Here is a 13,532-nt window from a genome sequence, read left to right as displayed (position 1 = left end):
CGGGGAAGTTGTGGGCTTTTTAAGGGATGGGATGGTTTGGGGATGTGATAGTAGGTGAAGTTGTGGGCTTTTTAAGGGATGGGATGGTTCGGAGATGTGATAGTAGGGGAAGTTGTGGGCTTTTTAAGGGATGGGATGGTTCGGAGATGTGATAGTAGGGGAAGTTGTGGGCTTTTTAAGGGATGGGATGGTTCGGAGATGTGATAGTAGGGGAAGTTGTGGGTGTTTTAAGGGATGGGATGGTTCGGGGATGTGATAGTAGGGGAAGTTGTGGGTTTTTAAAGGATGAACTGACTGGTTTGGGGATGAGAGGTGAATAAGTTGAGGATGGGATTGTTGTGGATAAGTTGTAGTTGGGACAGTTGTGATGGGGGAGGGTCTGGGATGAAAATTTGTGGTCACATGTCAATGTATTGCCCCCAAATAATATATACATGAATGTGCATGTTTTATCGAGATCACCTTGTGAAATTCCTGGATCCATTGTTGTAAAGGAATCATAAAGCTTTGTATCACTGCAACTTCCCTTGTGCTAAGAAATTGGAAAGTATGTTTGCTTTGAATAGAACAGTTCACTTAAAATGTCGAATATGGTAACAGTTTCATGTGTTAGCAGACAACATATTCTCGGATGTAAAGACTTAAACTTTCTCTTATCTGAACTTTTGGTAAGAAATCAAGAAGTACTTAGCCAAAACATTTGCCATCAGCTGCTTATTCAGGGATATTTTTGTATGAAGAAAAGGTTTACTGGTTTGGTATATGTGTAAGTAAATGAATGTATAATAGAAAATATAGAAATCCTATGTATTATGTAACCTTGTGAGTGAGAGGAAGGGTGGTAGAAGGGATTAGTCGGGAGGAGGAGGAGGATGGAGGACCACGGCAGGAGCTTGACACACAAGTGAACTAGCAATCATTTTGTGGAACATTGAAACTGAATAAGTTTGTTAATTGTCACATACATTTTTAGTGCAAAATAATTTGATATTTATCATTGGCTGCTGACTATTTTTAAACGATGATGTATCCAGAGTACACACTTGGTTTTGAGGCCACCATTTATTCAGTAAACATATGATGTTGACAACTTGGAGAATTAAAGGTTGATTCAAACCCCATTTACAGTATTGAGATCTTAGTTGAAAATCAAACTGCTTATCTGTATTAAAATCTTTGTTAGGAAGAGGGCATTAGTCTGAAGGTAGACATTTTGAGATTGAGGTTGAATAGTTCATGTAATTAAACTTTGTGACCGCAGTAAGTCAGTGGAAAATTGTGCTTAAGAACTGGTGTGTCAAGCTTCTTAATTGGGATCCTGGTGTGTCAAGCTTCTTACATGGGATCCTGGTGTGTAAAGCTTCTCACACAGGATCCTGTTGGGTGAAGCTTCTTACACAGGATCCTGTTGGGTCAAGCTTCTTACATGGGATCCTGGTGTGTCGAGCTTCTCACACAGGATCCTGTTGGGTCAAGCTTCTTACATGGGATCCTGTTGGGTCAAGCTTCTTAAAGATTATTGCAGGGTGTCAAGCTTCTTGCACAAGATCCTGTTTCAAGCTTCTTGCACAGGATCCTAGGCATGTCAAGCTTTTTGCACAGGATCCTGGACATGTCAAGCTTCTTGCACAGGATCCTAGGCATGTCAAGCTTCTTGCAGAGGATCCTGGACATGTCAAGCTTCTTGCACAGGATAGTAGGCATGTCAAGCTTCTTGCAGAGGATCCTAGGCATGTCAAGCTTCTTGCAGAGGATCCTGGGCATGTCAAGCTTCTTGCACAGGATAGTAGGCATGTCAAGCTTCTTGCACAGGGTCCTGGGCATGTCAAGCTTCTTGCACAGGATAATAGGCATGTCAAGCTTCTTGCACATGATCCTGCGCATGTCAAGCTTCTCAGTCCAGATGCTGGACGTGTCAAGCTTCTCAGACCAGATCCTGGGTGTGTCTAAAGTCTTGCACAGGATCCCAGGTGTGTCAAACTTTCTCCAGCAGCCCACTTGATGGTGCCAAGGGGGAAAACATACAATGTTATAATGTGATGAGTAAGTGTTCAATATTGTTTGTGTTGTTAACTTATGACTTTATTATGAAAAAGATGATATAAAATATGAAAAAAAGTCAAATTCATAATACAATTATAATATATAAAACAAAGCTCACAAACACCAAGTATTCATCTATGATGTTTTGAAGTTATTGTGTTCATTTTCAATCTCTACTTGTGTACATGTCCTTGAGAACTACCATACAGAAGTCACATTTTATGTAGCTTATTCAAATGAGTTTATATATTATTATTATTATATATATATATTAACACATGTTGTTGGTTTGTATTTTAATAATACTATAGTTGTGTTGTAGAAACAAATTGTGTAAAATACATACAAACCAAATGCAAATATGTTGATTTTAAACATTTGTACTGGTGGGAATGAATATATACATATATGTCCTGTATATGTTTTTGAGCAGAATAGTTTTAGATTTTTATCTTTTCTTTTCATCAACAATAAGTGTTTTTATCAGTTATACATGTTTTATCAGGTATATATTTAAACCTGTTTGCTTGAATTGACGCTATGTTAATCCACAAACTGATATGTATGTCAAATGTAAATAAGATTTTTATTGTAGAAAAAGTCATCCTTCAATGTCTGATTCATCGTTGTATACAGTCATCTCATGATTACCCCCCTTGGCAATTTCACATGCTGAACTTACTCAAGGGGAGATAACTCCATCAACTTCACCAGTTTGTTTTTACAAGATCTATGTTGATATTTGGTCTCCATGTAACTAGAGTTATCTACCCTTACCAACTGCAACATTCAAAGCATAATAGATAACTGGTCTCAATTAGAGCGCCATCACTTGTACACATCAACATCATGAGTTGAGTTTGTTTGTCAAATAGGCATGGTAGCATGCTCTGATATTTGTGCTGATGGATGGAAGGCTGCGTTTGAATGAGTGCTATCACAGCTACACCAACACCACATTCTTTAATGGGATGTCATTCATCTTTCCAAGGAGGAACATACCAAAGATGAAAGATACCACGTTATCCTTCATGTAGCCATGGTAACCACAATAGAGGACATCCCTGATAATTTTCGATACACATAAACAACACTTGGCCTTAATATTGGGAAAAGGTGAAACTAATCTTGGACAAAGGGGTAAAATTTAGTTAAATGGCTTGCAGGAAATACTGGATCTTTCTTAGGAACAACTTTGTGGCAGTTTTGTTGTTGTGAAATTTTAATAAGATGTCATAAGTGTATTACTGCTTAGCTTTACCATCCATCCTTTGTAAAACTTCTGTACCATGTTGTAAACCTAGAGAGAAATGGCCGCCTTAACAAAAGGATGTATTTTCACATAGTTACTTTGCGAAGGAGTAATTTGCCTAGTTCTGATATTCTAAATGAACATTTAAACTCTTGCACATATATTTTTATATGAATTCATACTTCATCATACACCAATTACCTTTGTATTGATTAATATTCACCTTCATCATCTTGCACGCATTGGGCACCTGCGATGCAGTAGATGGATTACCTCCCCTGGTTTCTGACATTGGACTGCAGTAGGATATTTGCAAAATTTGTTTCTTGAACAAATCAAAGCGATGTTCAGGTTAGTGATGTAAGTGTACTTTTGTTCATGAATGGCTAACATGTTGGACATAGAGGAAGAATAATATTCTGTTAATGAATCAAAATCTGGTTACCATTAGCTTTTGCAACCATATGACCAAATTAGTGAGATAAGTCAATGTGACATAGTAATGGTGAAGGAAAATATTTGCAACATTTTTATGAAAAACGGAAAAAATGTTTTAAACTGATTTGATTTAGTTATTAGGGAAATGCCATCACATTGCTGACATTTTGTCTGATAGACTTCAGAGCATTATGTAATCCAGCAGTTTGATGGTGCTGAAACATGATTCAGAAATAGAAATCCATTTATTTTAAGTTTCCATCTGACCATGGTGCTTCACTATTGTGTAGAATTGAAAACTTGCTACTTTTCTGAAGGTTCTGTGGATAACAGGTATGAAAATTATGGAACTGATTTTGATGGCTGAAATTATATTTCATTGGTGGTGCTAAATATGGATCATATACCTGATTACCCTCAGTCCATGATGGACTCTTCCAATGTATTAGTAGGGTAGTGCTGATTTTGTTGAAATTGGTATTAGAATTTTCAAAGGTTTTTGGTGGTAATGTGAGAAGCTGTGTTTATGTTTCTGCGTGTAGCGCAGTCTCATGTGTCCAGGTGTCTGCATGGCTGGTACACTGTGAGTTGGAACAATTGTCCTGTGCAGTCAGTGTTCATACAATCTATGCTTTATACATCTTGTTATTACATTTATTAATGTAAGTGATTAGTTCTCAATTAAAAGTGTCTCTTGTAAATTATATACACACAGTAGGCTTGTTTTGTGTATTGTTTGATATACATAGAAACGTGAGGCAATAATAAATGAATTATGTGAATTTTGTCACGGTTGTTTTTTTCTTGGACAATGGATGTGGGACAGTTTACAGTATTTTCACTGTTTATAATGTGGAGGGGCGGTGGGGTAGCCTAATGGTTAAAGCGTTGGCTCGTCCCGCCGAAGATCCGGGTTCGAATCCCCACATGGGTACAATGTGTGAAGCCCATTTCTGGTGTCCCCCGCCGTGATGTTGCTGGAATATTGCTAAAAGCGGCGTAAAACCAAACTCAGTCAGTCAGTATAATGTGGACTAGATCTAACTCCAGGTCACAAGGCTGTGTGACTGTAAATTTACTTGACCAGTTGACATGCCACAAATATTCACACACTTGACATACATGAATAACAAGTGTAACCCTTTGAAATGTTCAAAACAAAAGACCAGTAAACCAATAGTGTTCAATATAAAGACTTATCCTTGCTTTATTTCTCTACTATCTAACACTTCTAGTACAAATAACTTCAGTGAGTCCATGGGATTTACCATTTGTCTTGCCAAGAAACAAAACATTGCCTTCCATCAACATCAGAAATTAATTGGCAAACACAGTAATGCTGCATAGAACATCAGCATCTATATCTATATTTGCCTTGGAGTCTGTTCTTCAACCAGGGACAAACCTGATGCCAAGGATGAAGAACAACAATAACTGTCCTTTTTCACAGCTTGTAAATGTTCCTGAGTAAAATCCGTTCACCACAAGAGTTACTTTCTCTTGGAAGGGTCATCCTCTCTGGAGATGTATTTGGACATTCTCTGTTTGATGTCCTTGACCTCCTCCTCAAACTCCCCTGGTGTGTCAGGGGTCCGGTTGAACTCCATATCGTACAGACCCCGCCTTTCCAGCTGTGTGCGGACCTGTGCATCCTCGTCGTGCTGGATGTGAACGTATGTCGGGGGAATCAAAGCACCAGCCACATACCGCCGCTCAGAGTTGAGGAAATTGAAGGTCGAACACGCCTGGTCCTGAAATGATATATGATACACAAAACTATTGTATTTACTTATACACAGGAGTCACGATATGGCTGAAATATTGCCGATGTGACTTTAAATCTTAACTCACTCACTCACTTATACACAGGAAACCGGCAAATGACCCTTCTCTCTCAGAGTGTCTGCATGTGAGTGCATTTGTGCCTGAATGAGTTTAAAGGATATATCGATCAGACACAGTATACTGACTCCAAGTTGACCAGTGTCTGTTTTCTCCTCCCAATGCTGAGCATCAGGCTCTATACAGGTACAGTACATCATTACATGTAGGGGTGCTCCATTATATGTTTATGTTCATGAGTTGACAAATGGGAGTAGTCATAATGGGAAGATGCCAGTGTAGGCTAGGGTCACTGCAAGAACCATCTGTATGACACATTGATCAAACCTCTTACAATCCTCTCTCCTGACAGACACTGTATCCCCAAAACACAGAGGTCTAGAGGGGAATAAGTTTAACCAGTTTTTCAGTTTCTACTCCACATCAGCTACAACACGCCACCACTCTGATTGACTGACCGTGGGTAGGACTTCCACGTTGATCTTGTTGCTGCGGAGATACTTGATGATACTGGTGTCATACTTTGCTCCTTTGTCCCCGATACCAAGAACCAGGATGTCTGAAAGGTCAAGGGTGAGTGGATCGGTCACAGTCCACTTGGTGTGAATGAAACACTGACGGATGTTTATTGTACACTGACACTGTTTATATACTGAAACAAACTACCTACACACTGACACTGTGTATACACTGAAACAAAAAGTTGAGACAGTGTCTACACAGTGACACGCACCATACTGACACTGGTTACTTAATGACACTGTATTCACACTGATACCATCCACACACTGACACAGCATACTTAATGACAATGTTTTCACACTGATACCATCCACACACTGACACAGCATACTTAATGACACTCGATACTGACACTGGTTACTTAATGACACTGTATTCACACTGATACCATTCACACACTGACACAGCATACTTAATGACACTGTATTCACACTGATACCGTCCACACACTTACACAGCATACTTAATGACACTGTATTCACACTGATACCATCCACACACTGACACAGCATACTTAATGACACTGTATTCACACTGATCCACACACTTACACAGCATACTTAATGACACTGTATTCACACTGATCCACACACTGACACAGCATACTTAATGACACTGTATTCACACTGATCCACACACTTACACAGCATACTTAATGACACTGTATTCACACTGATACCATCCACACACTGACACAGCATACTTAATGACACTATTCACACTGATACCATCCACACACTGACACAGCATACTTAATGACACACAGCATACTTACTTACACACATACTTAATGACACTGTATTCACACTGATACCATCCACACACTGACACAGCATACTTAATGACACTGTATTCACACTGATACTGTCCACACACTGCATACTTAATGACACAGCATACTTCCACAATGACACTGCACTGTATTCACACTGTCCACACATAGCATGCTTAATGACACTGCATTCACACTGATACCGTCCACACACTGACACAGCATACTTAATGACACTGTATTCACACTGATACCGTCCACACACTTACACAGCATACTTAATGACACTGTATTCACACTGATACCGTCCACACACTGACACAGCATACTTAATGACACTGTATTCACACTGTTACCGTCCACACACTGACACAGCATACTTAATGACACTCACTCGATACTGACACTGCCTACACAATGAAACTGCATACCTATCTTCGGTTCCAAGATGGTGAAAAGTGAAAGTGAGTCCTGGCTGATGTCCTCCGGCCCGCTCACCTGGATAACAACAAACGTGTGACTAAAGTATAACAAGCTCCACTGGGACAAGTCTCAAAACAAGTAACAGAACAATAAACAGAACTTTCACATATCACATCTACATACTGATACATTCAGTCACTCTCAACAATAAGGGTTGGGACTATTTCAGGTAATGCCTGTATTCAGCTGTGTCATGCTATGCAACAAACACAGATTCATGATCTAAGGGACATAACTCTTGTCTGTATAGATAGAAACCCTGTCAGTGCTGGAGTCTGGGTTTCAAGATGAGCTAATCACCAGGTTAATGAATTAAGTCCTTGATTATTTTCAGTAACATATCACCATGTTGTTAGACTAAACATCCCAGCCCCATTTACTTACTATCTTTCTGTAGAATGTTTACAGTCAAATTCTCACAGGAAAATTGAAATAAATATTTCATTTTCATAAAACCCACGGAATACACATATTTACCATGTCTACATATTTTCTCCATTAACAAGGTTTGTATCACTGTGTATCAGTAGTATATTATGCAGTGTTACGGGTAACACTTCCCAAACAAAGCTATGACACACATGGGTCCATATCGTAATGGACTGGAGACTTAAATTAGAGGGTGAATACATCATTGGTACTGAGTAATGTTGAGTTAAGTAATCTTGCCACTTGTTGAGAATAGCTTAGTTGTGGTAAACGCCCAACTCAGCAATATTCCAGCTATATGACCAGTCGTGACAAGACAATCCAGTGATTGACATCATGAGCACTTATCTACCCAGCATGGATATGATGACATGCATTAATCAAGCCAGTGAGTCAGATCAGCTGATTCTGTTAGTCAACTCATATGGCCAGATCTTAATGAGGGACTTGTACTTGACACCAAGGTGTTGAAGTTACAAGTATCTATTTCATGTCAAACTGACATCTTAGATGTTCACTACTCCTTCAATACTTATTGTATTTGTGCACTGTGAAACGTACATTCCAGTGAAGAACTGATCGTGGAAACACAGCACACGGGCCAAATATCCGGAAACCATTGTTGAGCTTGAATCCAACCGAACTGTAGGCATCTATAAAGGTCACAGTGTCATCTTCCTTGCCGAGGATGGTGACCGTGGTCGCTGTAGCTGTGACGTTTCCATCGATGTTGTGATGTCGAACAGGCGTCACACTGAAACATGTAAGATTTCAGTCAATATCTTCATTAGGGAAACTGACATTTGTACCAGGATTGTGCTCTGTCACAGGGAAGATGATTCAGATTTGTCTGCGTCTCAAATGACACTGTCGGACATATATACAGCAGTTAAATCTATGTCATCAAGTAATGATGATTATGTGAATATCTTGTGCACATGAGATACCATGCTGCAGTTCAACATGTCTATCCCACTCAGGCTCAGGACGTAAGACTTCCGCCCGTATCCCCCTAACTTTTAACGATGAGGAAAAAATCCTTTGAGTGGCATTTTCAGAAGTTGGATATGTCTTTCAGTATCTTCAGATACAAATAAAGAAACATGTTTTAAAAAATTAATCCTTATCAGATGAAGAATTTATATTCATTCCCGGAGATACCATAGAGTCTGTGTCCTTTTGATCACAGAGGGCCTAAAATATACTGACACACAGACAGTGCCGTACATAGATACATATAGCAATGTTAGGCACATTGATGAAGGTATCTGGTGTCGTTACCTAGTATCACGAAAACAGGTGACACTCTCTACTATAAATTTACCTATGCTGTGGGCGCAGTCTTTGAAGTAAACAACGAGAAATATTCCTTAAAAGCATCACGGAGTTAGTTTTGTATTCCACGTTGCAAAGTAGTAACCGATTTTATCATCATTCTCAGTGCACCCTGCGATCCATTCCAATGTGAAAGTCAAACGACTGTAACTAGAGTTACCTCCCTTGGTTGCATACGGCGCGAGCTTTCTTTCGTCATAAGTTTTTATTATGTTGAGGCAGTTATACCACAATGACTGTTTTACAACAATAATATATAAAATTGTTTATATAGCAAATTGATGCACACATTACTCACTTTTCGTTATGTAGCATATCATATACTGTTTAAATACCACCGTCTATACATAAATGTGGAATATTGCTGAGTTAAATAGCAAACGTACGTCATAGTGTGATGATTGATAGTTTATAAAACTACTTGACTAGTCTAAATAATCATAATAATATTTAAGAATGCTCCACAGAACATATACACTATCATTCCCAAATCACCCAAAGTATTAATGGAAGATACTACTGCAAATGATTTTGATAAAGACAAGCCCAAGTGAGATTAGAGTTTCAACCTGTGGAAATCTGGATTTACATCTACTGTAGGGCGGGTTAATGAGCACGCACGGACTCACGCACGCACGCACACGCACGTACGCATGCAAACCGACACACTCGCATGCACACAAACACACGTGCACGCTCTCTCACATAAAAACGCACACACACGCACGAAGCGCACATACACGCACACGCACGCACAGAGACAAACACACACAGGCACGTGTGGTTATACACATAACATTTTAGTGATGTGTTTTTAAAGGGAAACATTACAAAATCGCATACTTTTGGAAAAAAGGCCACGCAACTATGAGAACACTTGCTGAAGCAAACGAATTAACACCATGTGTTAACATTACGAGGATCTGTGTCATGAAGTAATTAAGCCGTATCACCCTCTTTGTAAGACCTTGACAATTAACAGTTTTACTGAACCTGCCGTGATGTCAACCCAGCAACCGGTTCCCATAGCTGCGTCCCTGACAACACGCAATAGTATAAACGGGAGCGGGCAACGGCAAGGTGCACCATACCTCAATCAACTTGTAGACCGACTGAGTTCCTCTCCAACCCGCAGTCCAACCAACCATGGTGAGATGAGAACTACACTTTCTAGTTTTCACCAAATCTTTCTTTTTCACGATTCGATTCGATTCGATGTAGTGCTGTAGTAATTGAATACGTGTATCTTGTAATTTAGATCCAAGTAGGAGATGCCGTGAACGCCTACCATGGCATACCACCATAACTACAGACGCTATGAATACTTTTTATAGCGATGATTTTATTCATTTCAAGGGGTACTTTGACAAAAGTTTGCATTCACTTGAATGATCTCAATTTGCCAATATCTGAGACACAATCATTTCACCTGATATCAGGTTGTAAAATAATCTACATTTGGAAAGAAACCAGTTTGAATATACTAAAAAATCATCTTAACTTACATTTACCTGGTGCGCGTTTGCACAGTTTCAACACTCATGGCTGATCAATACAGAATAAAAAGTGTACTGATTATAATATTCCCCTTGTACCCACTTGTATCAGTATGAAGAAAGGAACCATACTATTAATAATAATAATGGCGTCACATATGCTGTACTTAGCTTTTTGAGATGATATTTCACTGCTTTCTTATTGACTTCAGAGGGAATGTATCTCCATCCACGTCGGCCAGGCCGGAGTCCAGATGGGCAATGCATGCTGGGAGTTGTACTGTCTGGAGCACGGCATCCAGCCCGATGGTCAGATGCCCTCAGACAAGACCATTGGTGGTGGGGACGACTCCTTCAACACCTTCTTCAGTGAGACTGGTGCTGGGAAGCACGTTCCAAGGGCCATCTTTATTGACCTTGAGCCAACAGTTGTCGGTGAGTCTATTGAATGTTTATCTACCAATCTTGAGTCAAAAGCAAGTCCGAAAAATCGGTATTTGCTCAATATCATTTTCCTTTCTTAATGTAATTATTATGTGTTTCCAGATGAGGTCCGTACCGGCACCTACCGACAACTGTTCCACCCAGAACAGCTCATCACCGGCAAGGAGGACGCCGCCAACAACTACGCCCGTGACCACTACACCGTCGGCAAGGAAATCGTCGACCTCGTCCTTGACCGCACAAGGAAGCTGGCTGACCAATGCACTGGACTCCAGGGCTTCCTCATCTTCCACAGCTTCGGTGGCGGCACTGGCTCCGGCTTCACCTCTCTCTTGATGGAGAGACTGTCTGTGGACTACGGCAAGAAGTCCAAGCTAGAGTTTGCTGTCTATCCCGCTCCCCAGATCTCCACTGCTGTCGTCGAACCCTACAACTCCATCCTGACCACCCACACCACCCTGGAACACTCCGACTGTGCCTTCATGGTCGACAACGAGGCCATCTACGACATCTGCAGACGTAACCTCGACATCGAACGTCCAACCTACACCAACCTCAACCGACTGATTGGGCAGATTGTCAGCTCCATCACTGCCTCTCTCCGATTCGATGGTGCCCTGAACGTGGATCTGACGGAGTTCCAGACCAACCTGGTGCCCTACCCACGTATCCACTTCCCTCTGGCTACCTACGCCCCTGTCATTTCCGCCGAGAAGGCCTACCATGAGCAGTTGTCTGTGGCTGAGATCACTAATGCCTGCTTCGAGCCCGCCAACCAGATGGTCAAATGTGATCCCCGTCATGGCAAATACATGGCCTGTTGCATGTTGTACCGTGGTGATGTCGTCCCTAAGGACGTCAACGCCGCCATCGCAACTATCAAGACCAAGAGAACCATCCAGTTCGTCGACTGGTGTCCCACAGGCTTCAAGGTGGGCATCAACTACCAGCCACCCACTGTTGTCCCCGGTGGTGACCTGGCCAAGGTCCAGAGAGCTGTCTGTATGTTGAGCAACACCACGGCCATCGCCGAGGCCTGGGCTCGTCTTGACCACAAGTTCGATCTGATGTATGCCAAGCGTGCCTTTGTCCACTGGTACGTGGGTGAGGGTATGGAGGAGGGAGAGTTCTCCGAGGCCCGTGAGGACTTGGCAGCCCTGGAGAAGGACTACGAGGAGGTTGGAGTCGACTCTGTTGAGGGCGAGGGAGAGGAAGAGGGAGAGGAATATTAGTGCTACCACAAATGACACTCAAATATTGCCTGAATGGCACGACCGAATAAAAAAATGCTTAAAATGTTTCCTCTTCTGTTTGATTTGCGATCATGAACATGGGAAGATCAGAGGAGGGGAGTATTAGTGATACCCATACCTGACTCTCAAATAATACCTTGGAGGAATGAAAGAATAAACAATAGCGGAAAACGATGTTTGTCCGTTGCTTTGTTATTATGGGAAGACAATATCGTGAAAAAATAATATACTATTTGAAGTCTATTTCATTGTCCCCAACTTAAAGACAGTTGATATGAAATGAAACGATACGAAAGACGAAAGTTTCTGTGTTCTTCTTCTAATACGCGTTGCAACCACTAGTTACAACTGATGGGATATAGTAACGTATGTTACTGGGAGCCTTGATGGATCTGTTGTGTCAGCGAACCTGGCCTTCCGATCCCGTTAGTCGCCTTTTACGACAAGCACGGGTTGCCGAAGACCAATTCTAACACGTTCTTTCACGAGTGAGACCTATTCTAATCCGGGCCTTCATGGGTATCCATGTTCATTTGAACAAAAAGGGCAGATCAATCTCATTCCAGCACAAAACCAACCTTAAAATGTTCAAAGCTCTATTCGCTGCTGTACTGCTGTCCCGATCTGCCCGCGACGGGATCTAATTGGTGTTTGTTACTAAAAGTTTCAATCAATTGCCGCCAATGACAGCTACTACGAACATATTACCCATATTTTCCCCGCCATTAAAACTCCACTTAACAAAAGAAGCGTACATAAACCACTATACACAGATTGGTGGTTGTGGCGTCACGCAGCTCTTGTCACCTCCGTTACTGGGATTTAACCTTCACCGAAAAGCTTTAGCTGTTAGAATCTTCTTTCCATACTAAACTTGCATTATCTAATCAGAGACACTGTCAATACATCTGGAGTCAGTAGGGAAACGTTTTGGTAAAAGCGTTTACTCGCCATAACAAAGGCCCCTGTGAAGCCCGTTTCCAGTGTACCCCGACGTGCTGTGGCTGGAATATGGCGATAAGCAACGTAGATGAGGACTCACTCACTGCTGTATCTGGAGTCAAGTATAACAGTATACAAAAAACACGATGTAACGTGCTCATTAATGTCAAACTTGCCTTGTAGAGACTTCACTACTATATAGGCACGTATCTTCCTCAATCGCATCAAACACACATCCATGAAATTATTATCGTTCTAAAACTAACCATTGGACTCTTCAA

The 13,532-nt window shown here is 41.1% G+C and overlaps 2 protein-coding genes and 1 long non-coding RNA gene across 3 annotated transcripts; 2 read left to right on the top strand and 1 right to left on the bottom strand.

Annotated features, from left to right (window-relative positions):
- Positions 1-3: 3 nt before the first annotated feature.
- LOC124253002 lies at positions 4-4,515 on the top strand. The gene is made up of 2 exons (XR_006892075.1): positions 4-54; positions 263-4,515. It is a non-coding gene; the product is annotated as an uncharacterized LOC124253002 (long non-coding RNA).
- Positions 4,516-4,915: 400 nt separating this feature from the next.
- Positions 4,916-9,275, bottom strand: LOC124252996 (NADH dehydrogenase [ubiquinone] 1 alpha subcomplex assembly factor 3-like). The gene is made up of 5 exons (XM_046686710.1): positions 9,106-9,275; positions 8,343-8,535; positions 7,301-7,367; positions 6,034-6,134; positions 4,916-5,484 (listed from the first exon to the last, which is right to left on the bottom strand). The coding sequence occupies exons 1-5, from the start codon at positions 9,159-9,161 to the stop codon at positions 5,224-5,226; spliced, it is 678 nt and encodes a 225-aa protein (XP_046542666.1). The 5' UTR covers positions 9,162-9,275; the 3' UTR covers positions 4,916-5,223.
- An 852-nt stretch (positions 9,276-10,127) lies between these two features.
- LOC124252988 (tubulin alpha-1A chain-like) lies at positions 10,128-12,324 on the top strand. The gene is made up of 3 exons (XM_046686703.1): positions 10,128-10,265; positions 10,825-11,047; positions 11,159-12,324. The coding sequence occupies exons 1-3, from the start codon at positions 10,263-10,265 to the stop codon at positions 12,286-12,288; spliced, it is 1,356 nt and encodes a 451-aa protein (XP_046542659.1). The 5' UTR covers positions 10,128-10,262; the 3' UTR covers positions 12,289-12,324.
- Positions 12,325-13,532: the final 1,208 nt, after the last annotated feature.

Source organism: Haliotis rubra, unplaced genomic scaffold (genome assembly GCF_003918875.1).
Source record: "Haliotis rubra isolate DU_JTF1 unplaced genomic scaffold, ASM391887v1 Scf53, whole genome shotgun sequence".
NCBI lineage: Eukaryota > Metazoa > Mollusca > Gastropoda > Lepetellida > Haliotidae > Haliotis > Haliotis rubra.
The sequence above is the reverse complement of the archived record's forward strand: the minus strand, read 5'-3'. Positions and strand labels throughout refer to the sequence as shown.

What these genes read in the sequence shown, in the direction of transcription:
- LOC124252996 (XM_046686710.1), bottom strand. Translation starts at nt 9,161, where the DNA reads ATGCTTTTAAGGAATATTTCTCGTTGTTTACTTCAAAGACTGCGCCCA. An exon ending in GATCAGTTCTTCACTGGAAT is followed by an intron (nt 7,368 to 8,342) that starts GTACGTTTCACA and finishes GTTGTTATCCAG; the next exon opens with GTGAGCGGGCCGGAGGACAT. An exon ending in CATCTTGGAACCGAAGATAG is followed by an intron (nt 6,135 to 7,300) that starts GTATGCAGTTTC and finishes TTGACCTTTCAG; the next exon opens with ACATCCTGGTTCTTGGTATC.
- LOC124252988 (XM_046686703.1), top strand. An exon ending in CCTTGAGCCAACAGTTGTCG is followed by an intron (nt 11,048 to 11,158) that starts GTGAGTCTATTG and finishes ATGTGTTTCCAG; the next exon opens with ATGAGGTCCGTACCGGCACC.